Consider the following 17,594-nt stretch of genomic DNA (forward strand, 5'->3'; position numbering starts at 1 on the left):
TATCATATTTTTTTAAAAAAAAAAACTTATTCTAGAAATTTTGTTCTGAAAAACTTATAAAAATCATGTTCTAGAAATCCTATTCCAAAAATTTTGTCATAGAAATCCTCTTTTGGAAATCATGTTTTGAAAATTTAAAAAAGCTTTTTCTAAAATACTTTTAAATCTGAAGTCACTTTTACAAAAGGTAAAATGCTCATTTAAAAAACTTAAAAGGGTGCAGCTAGAAATTATAGGAGTAGGAAGAAAAAGCGTTGATCTTTTTACTGGTATTGCATACTGTGGGAAGAAATATGTTAGTGGGTTTCAATAGTGATTGATTCATCTTCGCGCTTATTGGGCTGAACCTTGATAATATACTTCGGGAAATTACTTCCTGAAGCATATCTGCACCCAATTTCAGTATGAAAAAGACGAAAATACCCTTAAATAAATAGAATTATACATTACAGATCCTCTTTTTCAAAATGTTTCAGATTTTTTTTTTCAAAACGAATTTTATCTATTACAATTTTTTTTATCCGGTGAGATTTTGAATTTTGAATTCCAGATATATCTTTTTGGAATGTATTATTTTTAATTCTAAATTTTTATTTGGCATTTTGAGAAATAAAAAGTTATGTTTGGTGCAGATTAAGAATGATTGGGTCTAGGAAGAACTTGCATGTACTTCGAGAAGAAGATAGTTTCTTGTGCAAAAATTAGGATTATAAGCTTTTTTTTTTGGTAATGACTATAATTTAAATAAATGGTCATGTAATTTGAACAAACAAATTATTATGGAGGAGAATAATAAATGTAGGGACCTACGAAGGATAATTAATCTTTTATACAATTGCTCATATCACTTCAATAAATCAAAGTCATCTTTTGTATACTTTTCAATTTAGTTTATAGTGAAATGACATCTACATTATTATGGAGGAGAATAATAAATATAGGGACCTACGAAGGATAATTAATCTTTTATACAATTACTCATATCACTTCAATAAATCAAAGTAATCTTTTGTATGCTTTTCAATTTAGTTTATAGAGAAATGACATCAACATTATTATTATAAATTTATAAATAATTAGTAGTTAAAAATCAATTTAAAAATTATTTAATATAATAAAAATTAATTTAGAAACTAAAATTTATTTTAAATTTTAAAATAATTTTACTATAACAACTAATTATTTTTTTTATAATTAATTTTTATTGAATGATTTTTTTTAATGTTGGATTAAGAGATTTATTTAGTTTTAATTTAATTGTTTTTAAGGAGTAAACAAATGTAATACACTTTCGCGAAGAGTTGAAAAAGGTATTAAGCCCAAATCATTGTATGAGTATTATAAAATATTTTTTGATGTCACAGGAAGTAAAACAAATATATATTGGCACGCTTATTTTTATATTATGATTTTTTGGTTTTTCTATTTTTGAAAAATAATATTTGTGGTGTAACATTCCTTTTTCAATTTAAAAAGAATCACAATGGTGATCTAATATTCAACTTTGCATATTGAATCTTAGTCTTACATATTCCTTTATGATATATATATATATATATATATATATATATATATATATACTTTTGCACCACCAAACTCACACTATAACATGGCTTACGGTTTAAAACAATGAATATTAGATCTCTTACTATATTTAAGAACTTAGATTTCCATTATGTTAAACTTTGCATCCTCTCATGAATTTTAGATCTACTTAAGCAAATTAAAAATTAAAAACACTTGGAGTTCTATACTTAAACAAATTCCATCATGTTGATATTAATCACATTTTAGTTTCGCTATTTGCAGTTTACCTATTTTTTTTATATTTTTGTTGGACATATTAAAGAACTTGATTTGAAGAGTTATTGATTGATTTCATATAAAACTTCGTTTAATTATCTAATTTAATTTTGATATTTATATTTATTAATTTTATACATAATTATATTTTTTAAATAATGTAGAGAAAATTTTCAATATGTTTACCAGATCAACAAGAAAGAATTTTGAAATGCAAAGTGTTATAATCATAAAAAATAATTTAAAAAGACTCGACAAAAGAAGAGTAAACTAAATTAGATTGAAGATAGAACATGCAATATATTATGTTACTGTTTAAGGAATTCAAAAAGAAAAAGTTATGATTGGAAAAAACAAATCAAGCCTTTGACTCTGAGGTTTTGGAGTTTTGTACATATTTTGCTGAATTTCAGGAACCGTGTAAGAACATATAGAAAAACATATAGAATCACCAACTGCAAGAACATATAGAAAAACAGATTAATTTGAAAGAGATTGATGAATTTGAAGTGAAGGTTAATGTAATATAAATATCACTTTCAAATTTATTTGGGTAAGATGTAAATAAATCTTATTTGTAGGTGAAACATTGAAGAGTAACTGATATTTTTATAACTTCACTTCATTCAGTAAAACATATTTTTCTAGCTTTGAATTTAATTACAACATGTCACTGTTGATTTTAAATTGTAAAACTAAGTCATTTTAGTATGATAAAAGTATATATAAGAATTGAAGTACATAGTGAGAACTAAATAGTGGACAAATAATGAAAATGTGTGAAAAGAAGAAGGAAATACACTTTTCTGTATACAGTAATATATAAATAATAAAATAATGACTACTCATATTTTAAATTTGCAATGAATAATTTAAATTATAGTAAAAATAAAATTTTAATTAATAATAATTATTTTAAAGAATGAATATTAAGTAGACAAATAATATTTTGAAGTAGATTATTATTATTATTTAAAGATTGATATAGTGATTATAGGAAGTAGATAATATTCTGAAGTAAATTATTATTATTTAAAGATTAATACGGTGATTATATTTTACCATTTAAATATTTGATCACACTAAATCATATTTTTAATAATATATTAGTTATATACTTAATCACAAAATTGATTTTTACATCTTTTTTTGTCTATATATTTGATTATTAAATTAATCTTTATAATAATAGATCATTAAATAATGATAATTAACTTAATTTCTATCATCAGTCACTAAAATTTAAATTAGTTTCTAATCAGTGAGTAATTTTACCATTTTAAAACTATTAAGAAAATGTGTTATACAAATGACCTTAGAGGAGATGAGTATATTTTTCTTAATAAAAGAAAAAACAATATATAGTTATAAAATTAGAGTAATTTCAACAATCCGTTGTAGTCTAGTTGGTTAGGATACTCGGCTCTCACCCGAGAGACCCGGGTTCAAGTCCCGGCAACGGAACTTTTTAATTTTTTTATATTCCGTGGACACACACCATTTTCCATTTTCACAGTTCTCGTAAACACTCCATCAGCAACTAAAATTCACCAAACATTGCAGATAACTCTTAACATGATATGATCTGTTTTCATTCATAAAGATCTTATTATAGATAGTGCACACGTACACATATATATCTTCACAACTATAGTACATATGAAAGTTCTAGTTATAGGAAGCATAATGCAGAAGTAGGTAGCTAATAGGAAGCATAATTGTGTGAAGCTGTTTGTGTTTGAGTCACCATTGCAGTAGAAACCATTGTGTTCATTCCACACATGCCATGCCCTCGGCAGAGCTTGTAATACCCATCTACTCCCCATCTCTTTCCCCACGAATTCTTGATGATCCAGTATGGTTTGTTGCCAAGTCTCAGAATTGAGAAGCCTTTTGCTCTATAACCCACAAGCAACACACCATGGTTCAGCCATTTCTTGCTGCATATGAGAGGGCACGAGACACCCCCAATGTATGTTTGCATGAAAATTGCGTTCAGACCAACTACACATTAAAGTCCATGAATGTTAAGACATACAGATACTACTAACATTAAACATTAAGGATTGTTTTATTAAGGGGACTTACCAGCAAGTGGACCGTGTTTGACTAAATATGCAGCAATTTGGTTTTCATCCACAGGAATGTTGGTGAAATTTGTGATCCTAACTGCTACTTTCCCTGGATCAAACTTGCATTCACCTTTCGCCCCTGTGTAGGGGTATGAAGACTCCTCCTCCAACCCACCAGACTGCAGCAAATACTTGTAGGCATTTGTCATAAGACCTCCCATACAGCCATTGTCACATGTGGTGCTTTCTGTTATGTCACACTATGAAAAAGAAATTGAAGAAAAAATCATCACCCATTAAGAAAAAGGCAATAAAGAAAAACCCCACCCAGTTAAGAAATGAATCGAGATGCATAAAATTTGTGACATTTATTTATGTGCATTTAAAAACAATGAAGAAAGCAAGTTACATGGAGATATGCATCTAACAATAATCCTTGAACAGAGATGTTTTTAATATAGTACCTGGCTGTCACAGTCTACGAGCTGTTGTTCACTGAGATTGAGGAGCTTTCCGGTGGCAATAAAATTGGCTCCTTCTATAGATCCTGTGGTGCTGAAAGCCCAGCATGATCCACATTTACCCTGTTTTCATATTATGCACAAAGTATGCCATTACTCTAAGAAGACAGATGAATTAAGTCTTCACATCACTAATTAGCTAAGGAAAATAATTTCTTTCTTCTTCAATTTTATTTTTATAATTTTAATTTTTTTTCATATACCTTCCTTATTTATTAGGTGCGAGACATGCAGTACCAAGTATCATTGTCAAATTAAAAAAACTGAAACAAGAAATTATGAGGTGGAATTTAATTTTTCTCCCCATACATTTTTTACTATCAATGTAATTTTTGAATAGTGATATTGTTACTAATTGTTGATAGCTGGAATCAGTTAGCTAATAATAAAATAAAAATAATATTAAATACTTCTAATAATTAGTTAGTAGTGTGAAAAAAAATATACCACTTCAAAAAATCATAATACTCATGAATTGTAGTTGGTTGAAAATGTAATTATTTTCATAGAAATTAAACCTAAACTTATCATACATATATACCTGCATCTTAACTTCGGTGACAGCCCCTTTTTCTCGCCAATCGAAATCCTCCGGCAGTCCATCCACCTTCAACGGCGGTGCCACATCTCTGACGCCATTGTTCCACGGGAAGCCGCCATTGACACCGGTGTAGTGCCGTTGAAACTCGTCCTCGGTTAGATCGGAGAACTGCGTGACGCCATGGATGGCGGTGGGGTCGAGCGCCTGGTTCTCCGCCGCTCTCAGCATGTTTCCGGCGAAAATCTCCAAACGCTGTAAATACTCTTCCCTGGTGGAGTACTTCTTCCCGTAGTTCTCCATGAAGACATTGAACTTCTTCTCCGTTCGCAGAAGTTGGTTGTCCTGGAGCTTCAACTTTTTGGCTATGTCGTGAACCGTGGTTTGGCGAGCAGAGGATAGGGTTAGAGCGAAGAGAACGAGTGAAATACGTGCGAAGCACGTGAGGGCATGACCTCGCTTTGCCACCATGTTCGTGCGTGCTTCCTCTACCTGCTCTGCTACTAACTTCGTTTTTCTTCTTCTTCTTCTTCTGCGTTTTATGGGGTTTTCTTCGTGAATGTTGTAATTACAGTTATAGCCTTGGAAGGGTGGTGCTGGAGAGCACATGAGGGTGTAGTGCAGGGGTAGGAGTGTGAACTTCAAGCGCATGGAAAGGTGGCAGCATGCAGCGGTGAGGCTCAACATGCAACGTGACACGTGGGTAGGGCTCAGAGTCTTAAACTTTGAGTAAGACCAAAAATAATATTTTCCTTTACTTCATCTTTTATCAAAAATAATATTGATAATTTAATCAATTTATTAATAAAAAAAATATAGTCGAAGTAGAAATTAATTAAATTATATTAAACTAAGCACTATAAAGTGAAGTGAATGGTTTATATCCTAGAGATACTCTTGAAATATTTTAATAAATGAACCTTTGTCTTCGGATTTTGTTTTAAAAATAAATCTTTATTCATAAAAATAGTTAAATTAGATTTTTTTTTCTCTTTTAATAAAGTTTCACGTATGGACTAATAATGTTTATGATTTGATTTCTCTTAATAACGTTGGTCTACGAACCTACATCATAATGGTCAAGGAAAGCAATTATAATGTAGTGAATTTTGTAGATGCCTTCGAAGATTTTATATGGTACACATACTTGATGACGTACTTTAGTTCAACATACATGGTGTCAGACATGAGACAATTGACTAGGAATAGAACTCCCGAATCAAAACTTTGTTCAATCAATTAGGTTCAATCTTGAGGGCACACAAAGGTCACAATCAATTAGGTTAAAGCTTGAGGGCACACAAAGGTCACTAGAACAGAGAAAGGTCACTAAAACCGATTGGGCCAAAAACGCACGCAAACAAGAAGTTTGTTGTCAAGGGAAATTGGTTTTACGTGAGACTTTGTTCTTATGTAGTAAAAAACCTCTTTATTAAAACTATATTAAGATTTATAAATCTTATTCTTATTCATTAACTCGTTCATAACTTAAACTTAACAAATTTTTAAATTCGAATAAATGTGTCAGAAGAAGCACATTAGATAAAATTATTACACTCAGGACAGGATTCCAACGTCAATCACGGAGATTTTGTTCACGTGAAGAAATCTCTGGATATATATATATATATATATATATATATATATATTTTATTTTATTTTTAGGACGAAAACATGAGATACTTAATTGGAAGGAAAGAAAGAAGGAATCAATTTTCCCCTCACCAAAATGTTAACATATCATAAGTATTATTTTATGTTTATTCCAAGTTGAGATTTTTTTCTTAAAATATGCTTCTGAAATCAAATGATTAATAGTATCACATATAATAATGCGTGATAATGAATTATTAACAACAAAGAACTGAAGGTAAATTATTAATTTATGACGACTATAAATGTGAGAAGGAATAATTTATTGGTGATGAGGTTGATAAAGAGGACTTTGAAAATTACAACAGATGCAGACAAGTGCAGACACATGTATAACACAGTGCCTTACAACTGTCTAATAATAGAACAAAAGCATAATAACTATTGAACTAAACACAGTTCTCTAAACAATTGATAAACATTTATACTTCTTCGTGGATCTGCAAGCAAAGTGCACCTTCCCCTTCATGGCTTTCACTTTCACTTCCACACTTTCTGCATAGATCCTACACAAAACACGTATACAGTCTGTCAGTTCACGTTACCCCTTACTAAAATACGCTAAGAAAAGGATTTCACATATTCAACCCTAAGAGAATGTTTCATAAGATAAATCTTTGTTTGAAATGAAAGATATTTACGCAACAATAAAAAAGAGAACGAAAATGGGTAAGAGGAAACGTTGGAATTTGTAATGAGGTGTGCAGGGAGGATTTTATTACCATGTGGTGTGATGCAAGGGTGGTATCTAGTAGTGGTAAGGAGGAGGAGGAGGAGGGGATTTGTAGTAGTAGTGGGGTGGAGGTGGTGAAGGGACTGGAGGAGGAGGAGACTTGTACTTATAAGGCTTCTTGTGAGGTGATGGTGGAGGAGAGTGGTAAACTGGGGTGGGGACATGGGGAGGGTAGGTGGGAACTGGTGGCGGTGGGGAGTGGTAGACTGGGTGGGGGTGAGGGTAGCGGTGCCTGTGCACTGGTGGAGGAGGGGAAGAGTATTTGTATGACTTCTTAGGAGGGGGTGGAGGAGAGTGGTAAACTGGGTGTGGGTGAGGGTAAGGCTTGTGCACTGGTGGTGGGGGAGATGGGTATTTGTATGGCTTCTTTGGTGGTGGAGGTGGTGGGGAGTGGTAGATTGGGTGAGGGTGAGGGTGAGGGTGTGGGTGAGGGTAATGGTGAGGAGGGGGTGGAGGAGATTGGTAGACTGGGTGTGGATGAGGGTAGGGCTTGTGCACTGGTGGTGGTGGAGATTGGTAGACTGGGTGTGGATGAGGGTAGGGCTTGTGCACTGGTGGTGGTGGAGATGGGTAGTGGTAGGGAGGTGGTGGTGAGGAGACTGGTGGAGGTGGAGGAGAGGAGTAGGAGTAGTGGTTGCCGGAGATTTGAGATGGGAGGCTGAAAAGGATAATGGCAAATGCAAGAGTGATAGAAGCAGAGGCCATTAGGGACCCCATTTTCCTCCAACTGAGTTTTGGTTATGCTCTAAAGTGAGCTTCTGCATCCCTTTTTATAGTTGCTTCTGAACCATTTAACTCCAACCTACACCTTTCTTAACTCTACTTTTTTTCACTTCCACACTCACCTTCTCGGAAACACGTTATCACGTACGTAATCCTGGTTTTGAACTATTGCCATGACATTGACTTTCAAACCCTTTGGAACACGGTTTTGGATTCGATTCATCTATCAAAATATTACGTGCCTTTTTTTATGCAGATCTCTAATCAAAATATCAACTTCATTTGATGATGTGTAATGTATTCTTCCTATTATGCATGTTGTTGAAGTAAAACTTCACTTATGATCATGATTGAATAGGAGCATTAAAAAATACTAACCAAAAACATCTAAGTTTTGTTGCTTTGAAACTAATTAAGAAGGTTAACATTACAAGTTAAATATGGTAAACTTATTGGTTTGAATTATTCTGAGTCATAAATATTGTATTGTAGAAGTGCTTTTGATTGTGTAGAAATGAAAAAGGTAAAATAAAAATAAGTGCAGGGATGCCAGACTGTGGAGTCTGTAGCTAGGCTGAAATGCTGACACAACCTTTATTTTTCTCTGTGTGGCGGAAGAAAAGACAAACAATATGATTTAATTATTTGTTGCTTCTAGCACTGAAACATCACTCTGTTAAAAAACATGCATAATTTTTGGGTACTACTTTTTCGTTAAAATAATGACATAAATGAATTCAGCTGTATCAATTGAGGAACTAAAGTAAAAATATGGATAAATTTTTCACATATTTTAAAAATTATTTTTCTAACTTACTTTCCCAATTCATATCTAATTTCAGAATCTTTGAAACTTGTACTTGTCTAAAGTGGTACTGCATGATATAGGGGCACCTAAAACTACATATTTTTCATCCTTCCCTGTCATTAATTAAGTATTTATTAAACTATTTTTTCAGTTCTAATAACTGTATGAAAAAAAAAAATCTCCACTGAACAAACTACAAGTTTTTTTTTCTCTTTTTTTTATATATTTTAATAAGTATTTTTAGAAAACTAAATAAAAAGGAACTCAAACATTTTTATAGGCTAAATTTCTTTAAAAAATTGTGCATCGTAAGAAGGATAAGTGGGAAGGTTTCAACTTGGGAGATAACACTCTAAAGTGAAAAAACATTTTAAATTGGGAGTTGAACTTTCTTTGCCAGCTCAATGCAGGTCCATATATATATATATATATATATATAATATTATTAAAAAAAATTATAAAATAGAAACTAAATTTTTATAGACCAAAATAATTAATTATAATAAATAAATTAAATAGTAACTAAATTAAAGATCACTTTAAAATTAATTTCAAAATTAATTTTTATTATTATTAAATAGTTTCTAAATTGGTATCTAATTATCAACTAATGTTTTAATTACCAATTATTTAGTTTCTAAATTTGGTTTTTAAAATCTTGTTATTAATTAAATATCAATTTAAAAACTATATAATAATAATAAAAATTAATTTAGAAACTAAAATTTCTTTTATTTTTTAAAATATCTATAATTTAGTTACTATTGCAACTAATTATTTTGATCTTTAAAAATTGATTTTTATTTCATGATTTTCTTGTAGTACATTGATTAATGCTTAAAATAAATTTATTAAGTAATAGATTTAAGACGAGGTTGATATTTACTTACATATTATATATTATCAAATATTATACTTTGATCTAAAATTTTCAGCACGTTTTCTTAGGTTGAAATTTTCTAATTCGTGGTATTGTAATTTTCTAATTCGTGATATTATATATATATATATATATATTTTATTTGATAATAATATAATAACCGAGGATATGCTAAACTCAATCAATTTTGTTAAGATAAACTTAACTCTGATTTTATATTAAATAATAAATTTTAAATATAATTTAATCTTATAAACTGAATTATGAATTATAAAGTTAGGTTTATAATTATTTGTATATTATAAAAATCTTCATAATATTTTCAATTTTTGTTAAAATGTATATTCTTTTTATTTTATTTCTTGACATTATAAATTATACGAAAAAAAAATGGTATTCTATGCTCCATTCCCGAAAGCACCATTTCACGTGCCATTGTCATGCATTTCTACCTATAATAGCTTACTGGAGTAGGCCAAGACTCACGAGTTATCCAAAGTAATCTTTGTTTTCTATTTTCCCTCTTTTTCGGGAACTTAAATTAAAATGTTTTTTTGATTAAATATAATTAAAGTTAATTTAAACTTATTATAATATAATATTATAAGAAAGGATGTGGATAAACACAGTCATTAAGAAAATGTATTACTTTACATAATTGTGTATAAATTATTATAATATGATCAATTATATTATTTTACATGCTCAATTAAATGTTTTCAGAGAATTATATTTGAAGTTGGAAATATTTTTGTATGAATTTCAAACTCTTTTTTCTTAATCTGTAAAGCTGGGATGAATTATTGAATGAAAACTCCTCAACAGATAATTCAGAAGTGACTCAAAATTCAGAAAACAGAAAGAGAAAATCAAATTAAATTTAATGAATAGTTTTATTTCCAAGGCAGCATAGGGTATCCTAATTTCACTAATATTAATTTGAAAATTTACAGTATTCGGGATTTTATTTTGTAATGTCTTCTGTAAATTGTTAAATATTATTGTTGAGATCTACCTACCTATCTACCTAGCCAACTTCATAAAATATTTAATCACCTTTAAAATTTATGTTTTATTATCTTTATCCATGAATTAAATTTAATGATTTTAAAAAATAAGTTTATGTTACAATTAAAATTATTTTACTGGTATACAAGTATATTTTACATATTCAGAAATATTTATTTGTTATAAATTTTAATAACTGTAATTTTGATTTTCAAATATAAATTATAATTGTAAAATATTTTATATAATAATTTTTTTTATTATAATTTCTACTTATACAAAACGTAAATATTTATTCGAATAATACTCGTGAAATTGCATGTGCATTTGTTGAATCTGAAGATGGGCTAGTATAATTAATTTTTATAGACAAAAAACTGTGATTGTATCTTTTCAATAATTTGTAAATCAGTTTCTTTTCTATGCATATACTGATGAGACTTAAATAAAGATTTTGTGTATTAGTTAAACATAAACAAATTTCAACCATATTGATTCCTACTTAAAACACCATTTCCAATAATAATACATACAAATCCATCCACAGAAAATACAAAACGATTTATCAGAGCTAAAATATAATGTATGATATATCATAATCTTTATTAGCATGTGCTTGCTACTATAATTAATTAAAGTTTTAGACAAAAATTACCTTTGAAGATAACTTGATACACCTAAAGAGTTCCAACATAATGCAAAGCTAAAGAAATATAGGAAATGAGCGTGGGTGGTTCAGTGTGAATTGGATAGGAGATAAGACTCTATTAAATAGACTTCCTGAAAGTCTAAATTCACCCAATCAATCAAAATAAGTTTGAATTCAAACTTCATTGCCAAAATGAATCTCTGTGACATTTTGATTATTGTACCCAAAGTGAAAATTGTAGCCATGTGAACATAAAGTTCTGAGTAAAGTGTACGCTTGACATGTATTTTGAGGAAGAAAACATTGTTTGTGAGAAAATCAAGTTGTTGCTGCACGACTTTGCAATTGAAGTTGCCAATAATGAGAAATTTTTTCATTTTGTGCTTATGCAAAGTTGTTATTAACAGTGAAGGAAACTTTGAAAAGGAAGACTGAAAAATATTATGACCAATGCAAGAGTGAGAGAAGCAAAGGCCACTAAAGACCCTAATTTCCTTAAAGTTGGTATTGGTTATATGGTCATGTTGAGAAACCCAAACTAGCCCCTTTTATATACCATTTAGCTCTAAGCATCTTCCTAACTTTATTTGTTTCCTTCACAATACTACACGCATGCACCAATGGTTTTAGGAGCAAGTGTCCCAAAGCGTTTTTGGAACGGTTGTGACTCTAATTGCTTTTGGAACGTTGAATTTGGATTTCACAGGCTGCGTCCTAATTAAGACAAAGCACGTTTATTTTTCTTTACATCCCAAAACATAGCATAATATATATTTAATTATCTTTGATTATAAGTTTCTAGCATTCACAAATTTCATTCCCCAAATTATTTGTTTGTTGTTGTGTGTGGTTTATAGGGAACTAAAACACTAGTTTATAGGGAACTAAATCTCTGAAACTATATTTGATAGTTATGAGAAACTAGTATATGGTATTCACATTTTCTCTGTTGTTGATTGCACTGCCATTGTATTATACATGTATCAAGAAAACGTAGTGACTTTGTAATTCTGTTTCGTAGTTTTTACATAAAAAATTACTAGATTTTGTAAGATATGAAGCAAGTGTGGGGATTATTTGTTCCTAGGGAAAGTTTTAAAGTGAACTTGTAAGTGTCTTCAAATCTGTTTTGCACAATAAATAAGTGCGACGTATTAGATTTCAAACATTGCAAAATAAATGTTACATGTTTACATAGGTTTTTTATTGGTAAGTAATTCAATTTTTTTTAGAGGTGGTTGTGATTTTATTATAATTTTAAAGTCAAATAAGTGAGTCGACGGATATTGGATATCAAACATGGAATAAATTTTGCAGTTTTTTAGGCCTGTGATAAGAAAATACATACATTACAACATTATTTTTAATTAAAATATGTTTAGGAAAATGAAATGTCTCAATCTGTGTAGAGATTAAACTCTATATAATGCTCTGATACGAAATATGATATCATCGGAAGTGTAATTATTTGGCATATATATTATACTTTAACAGCCGAAAACAATCATTTACCAATTAATTATATTAATAATTTAATTATATATTTCATTTTTAAAATTAAATTATTAAAATAAAATTGTGAAATATATCTTAAAATATAATTTTTCACATATATATTCGATGTAACGAAACTGACTTTTAACTAATCCGAGAAATCGGGTAAGAACTTTTCGAAGAACTGAAGTGCCTCTCCATTCTGATATTGACAAAAGGAATTTAAAACATTCAAATCAATACAAATTAAATGTACCTATAAGACTGAATTTCATTTCAATGAATTTTATGAGGAAAAAGATAAATAAAAAATAAAATAATTCTTTATAAAATTAGTTTATGTATAATTTAATTTATAAAAATTAAAAAATAATTTTAATTTGTGTATATATATTAATTTTTATTTATAAAGAAATTTGTTTTATTTTATTTTTCATACTTTTTCTTATAAAAGTCCTTTTAGAAAGACTAGTCTAAATATATCCCAAAAAATATATTATTGTACTACGACATCAGTACACTGACATCATGCATATGACATGACTGAAAAACTTTACTTTGATTTTAATTTTTCACATTTTTATTCATCTTCTCAAGTTTCTTCAATTAAGTAATAATAATTTAGTAAAATATTTTTTTAAATGATAAATTGTTTATTATTTAATTATCTTAGTATTTTTTTTAATTATTGTTATTTAACTGAATAAATGGAGAAAAATGGCGCGAAATTTCACTATTAATAAAAATTAAATTTAGAGATAAATAATTTTCTTTATGATAATAAAAGTAAAATATATAATAAAAATTGATATTATAATAATTATCAAAATAATTATTATTATAAAATAAATATTTTTAAGGCATAATTAATTACCCTTTTTCTTGCAACATTTTCTAACTTTATTCAATTTAATCTCTATATTTAAAAAATAAATAAAAAATGATACCAATCTTGTTTAGAAAGTTCAATATGATTTCAACTTCTTTTACTATTCAATCTGATTCCAATGTTTTTAAGAGTTTAGGGTGGTCCCGTTTTTTTAAAAATAACTCAATAGGATGATTCAAACCTTTTTTTTTTTTAAATCGCTAAGATATTAAAATGAAGACATTTAGCATGAAGGATCACATTAAATCGTTTCTAAACAAGATTGAGAACATTTTGAATTTTTTAAACATACGGAGATTAAATTAAATAAAGTCATAAAATGTTGAAAAAAAAGTAATTATGCCTATTTTTAATTAATTTTTATAATATTATATACTACAAGAAAATATTTAAATAAAAACTAATTTTAGAGAAAAAAAATTAGTTATTATATTAAGTAAGTTATATACTATTTTATAAACTAAACAATTTTTTATATATAAAGTAGTTTTTATTATTAATAAAATTTACAAACTAGTTGTTAAATTATTATCTATCAAGGTTTTAGCTATTAATTATGTTAGATTATAAATTAATTAGATTAATAATAAGTATAATTGTAAACAGTTATGTGTAAAAAGAAACTTTTATTTTGAAAGAATAAACCTTATTAAAACCTTATAAAAAAAATCCTATTGAGTTGAAGAACATTAGGGATAAAATATTGAGTTAAGGAAAATTAGTACTTTATCTTATATTCAACGCAAATCATAATGTATACACCATAAATCAATCAAAAAGGTGTTTCTACCATAGATGTTTGGGGAATACACTGATATCCCACAATATGTTGGGTATATTTTTGGCCCAAAGATCTTTGGGTTCCCCAAGATTCTTTTTGAGTTATGGGTTTTGCGTGTAGGAGTATGGTAAGTTTGTGACATATGAAGTTAGGATCAATCTCTAGCGTTTCCACTAGACTCCATGTGAAGAGGTCAGAGTTACTGAATAGTACCTTTTCTATAAGGATCTAAAAATTTACTTTAGAGTAAAAGTGGTATATTTTAAATGATACTTGAATATTTTATTATTAAAATGAAAAGAACATATAAATAGAAAAATCATTTATTCAGATTTCATTTCAAAAGAACCACCATCTCTCTAGAAGTTTCTTTTTTCCTTTCCTCACCCTACTCTCTAAGATTATGACCTCCTCGCTCATCAATTTGACGATCGGAGTCTGCTATTAAACTCTTGGCAGCGAAGACTACAAGACTGCCCAATCAAAATCTCTTATAGAGTAAGTTCAATTTTACTCTTCTCTTTGAGTCAAATTTTGAACTTGTAGGTCTGTCTCAATTTAAGTTTACACATTTGACTCTTTTAGCTTTAAGATTAGTCTTTGTTATCTCAGAGTCCTAGTCATATAGTTAAAAATTTTATCAGGACTTTGTGGTGCATGTTAAGCTACTATTGAAGCTTTTGGTAGGTTTGAAGCTCTTAGGCTTTGTTTGGATCCAGGGGTGCCACTGTTGGCGACGACGAAAGTCACAACAACACCCCGTTTGGATCCATGCATTGTTGCGGGTGAGGGTGCAGCGAAAGAGAAAGTTGAGTGAATTGTGTTTCTTCTGAAAGATGAAGAGAAAGTTTCACTGTGCAGTGCAAGTGCCAAGTCATCACCACGAAATTCCAATGATGCCCTTACTTTTGTGTTGGAATCAAGAAGCACAGTGGCTGTGCATGCATGCCAGATGAAAGCATGAAATTCCTGACTTGGCTCAGGAATCTATTGACCATGTGAAAGTTTGAAACCTCATCAATGAAATGGGTGAGAGGTAGGTGCGTGAGATTTTTGGTTTCTTTATAAACGTTGCTTCCTCCATTCATAGTCACAGATAAGCGAAGCATAAGCAAAGAGAGAGCGAAGCATAAAGTGTGTAGTTGGAGAGATTTGTAAGTCATAGTGTGTGTTAGGGGCTTCATTAACGTAGAGGTTATTCATCTGAAAGTGATGTGTTCATCTCTGGGTTCATCTGTGCCTTCATGTGGTTCATCTCTGGGTTCATCTGAGGTGAGTTTATATGTTTGATTGTTGGTTAATCGATTATGGTTTAAATATCACAGGCAAAATAATCGATTATAGTGTAATCTGCAAAATTTCCCAGGCATAATCGATTATCTGTAGTGTGTAAAATTGCTCTTAATCGATTATTTGTTGTGATAATCGATTATTGTTGTTTTTAGCCTAGTAGCATAATCGATTATGCTTTGATAATCGTCTTAACTGTGTAAAAGGGTTCCTAATCGATTATGTGTTGTGATAATCGATTATGGTTGTTTTTTTGCCTACTAACATAATCAATTATGCGTTCATAATCGATTATCCTGTGTGTGTAAGTGATGCCATAATCGATTATGTTCTAAATTTTTTGAAATATAAATGTTTGTTAATTTATTTGTTTTCTGTTATTTTTAGGTGTGTTGATCTTCCTATAAGCCATCCTATTGCTGTTCTTGAGTGCTTATCTTCAGGTTTTAAATTTTTTTTATGTAAAATTATTTTATTTAATTTCTGTTTTATATTTATGATTATGGTTTTGTAATATAATTTGTTTAGAATTTATTTTAGTTTATTATGTTAAGGCTGTTGTTGTAATATAATTTTTTTAGAGTTTAGTTTAGTTAATTATGTTAAGTAGTTACTAGATAGTTAATTAAATATGTTAAGGAGTTTAGTTTATTAAATTAATTGTTTCAGTTGATTTATTATTTTAATTTTTGTAGATAGTTATTAATTTATTAAGAAAAATATTTATTTCTATGAAATGAATTATTTACAGAATGGAAACAGAAATTTGTAAATTTTAGGTTTTTTATTATATTAAACATAAATTATTAATGTTATAATTAAATCAAATAAAAAAAGTTGTTGTGATTAAAGAAAACTGAAAAATTTAAGATAAATATTGTTTATAAGAGAATATATATTGTATAATAATAAATATACAAAGTTAATAAATATTGTATAAGAAAACTGAAATATTGTATAATAATAAATATATAAAGTTAATTTTTTTTTAACATTTAATAGAAATGTTTATAAGAGAATAGATAATTTTTTTAAATGAATATTTGTATTCTGTATGGTTAATATTTTTTTAAATTGGACATAAATTATTAATGTTATTAGTTGAAAAGATTAAAAAAAAATGTTTTTGTAATTTTTGTTATAAGATTTAATTGTTATAAGAAAAAAATGAATGTATTTAAAATGAATATTTTTAAAAATTTGTAATTTGTAGGTTTTTTAAAAAGTAATTGATATTTTAGAAGTATTATTTTTAATTGATATTTTAGTTATAAATGTAGAAAGTAATTATTTATTTCAAAATGAATTGTTTATGAAATAGATTTTAAAAAATTTATTTTGACATAATGGAATTCAAAATTTTAAAAATATTTGATAGGGTTTTCATTTTTGTAGATTAAACATAATTTATTAATGATATAATAAAAAACATTATAAAAATGTTGTATTAATTAAAAAAATAGTAAAAGTTTAAAGTAGAAATATCATTTTGAGTTATTTTGAGTTATTCAGGTGGTGAAAGTCAAAGGAGGTTCATATGAATGAGTAAGTTGCTTGAAAGATAACTAATTTGACTTGCTATATGAATTAACCCTGTCATACTAGGGAGAGATTGTATTGAGATTATTTATGCGCATAAATGTGTGGATTTCACAGTAATATAGTATGACAGGTGCAAATCTTTGAGTCTAAGTTAACGCACGAGTCTTCCGGAAATATAGTCAAATGTCTATGTGTTGTGAGTCAGTAGAA

General features: G+C 28.5%; 2 protein-coding genes and 1 non-coding gene across 3 annotated transcripts; 1 reads left to right on the forward strand and 2 right to left on the reverse strand.

Annotated features, from left to right (window-relative positions):
* Positions 1-3,194: 3,194 nt before the first annotated feature.
* Positions 3,195-3,267, forward strand: TRNAE-CUC (transfer RNA glutamic acid (anticodon CUC)). Its single transcript has one exon. It is a non-coding gene; the product is annotated as a tRNA-Glu (tRNA).
* Positions 3,268-3,367: 100 nt separating this feature from the next.
* Positions 3,368-5,557, reverse strand: LOC137827907 (probable cysteine protease RD19D). The gene is made up of 4 exons (XM_068634280.1): positions 4,938-5,557; positions 4,340-4,459; positions 3,892-4,135; positions 3,368-3,807 (listed from the first exon to the last, which is right to left on the reverse strand). Exons 1-4 carry the CDS (start codon positions 5,541-5,543, stop codon positions 3,506-3,508), a joined length of 1,272 nt encoding a protein of 423 aa, XP_068490381.1. The 5' UTR covers positions 5,544-5,557; the 3' UTR covers positions 3,368-3,505.
* A 1,276-nt stretch (positions 5,558-6,833) lies between these two features.
* On the reverse strand, positions 6,834-8,074 carry LOC137827693 (extensin-like). Its single transcript, XM_068633957.1, has 2 exons — positions 7,310-8,074; positions 6,834-7,093 (listed from the first exon to the last, which is right to left on the reverse strand). The coding sequence occupies exon 1, from the start codon at positions 8,035-8,037 to the stop codon at positions 7,336-7,338; it is 702 nt and encodes a 233-aa protein (XP_068490058.1). The 5' UTR covers positions 8,038-8,074; the 3' UTR covers positions 6,834-7,093; positions 7,310-7,335.
* Positions 8,075-17,594: the final 9,520 nt, after the last annotated feature.

Source organism: Phaseolus vulgaris, chromosome 7 (genome assembly GCF_000499845.2).
Source record: "Phaseolus vulgaris cultivar G19833 chromosome 7, P. vulgaris v2.0, whole genome shotgun sequence".
Taxonomy (NCBI): domain Eukaryota; kingdom Viridiplantae; phylum Streptophyta; class Magnoliopsida; order Fabales; family Fabaceae; genus Phaseolus; species Phaseolus vulgaris.

Coding starts and splice junctions, on each gene's coding strand:
- LOC137827907 (XM_068634280.1), bottom strand. CDS start 5,543: ATGTGCTCTCCAGCACCACCCTTCCAAGGCTATAACTGTAATTACAAC. Junction 4,460..4,937: donor TCACCGAAGTTAAGATGCAG/GTATATATGTAT, acceptor ATATGAAAACAG/GGTAAATGTGGATCATGCTG. Junction 3,808..3,891: donor CAAACACGGTCCACTTGCTG/GTAAGTCCCCTT, acceptor TTTAATGTGTAG/TTGGTCTGAACGCAATTTTC.
- LOC137827693 (XM_068633957.1), bottom strand. CDS start 8,037: ATGGGGTCCCTAATGGCCTCTGCTTCTATCACTCTTGCATTTGCCATT.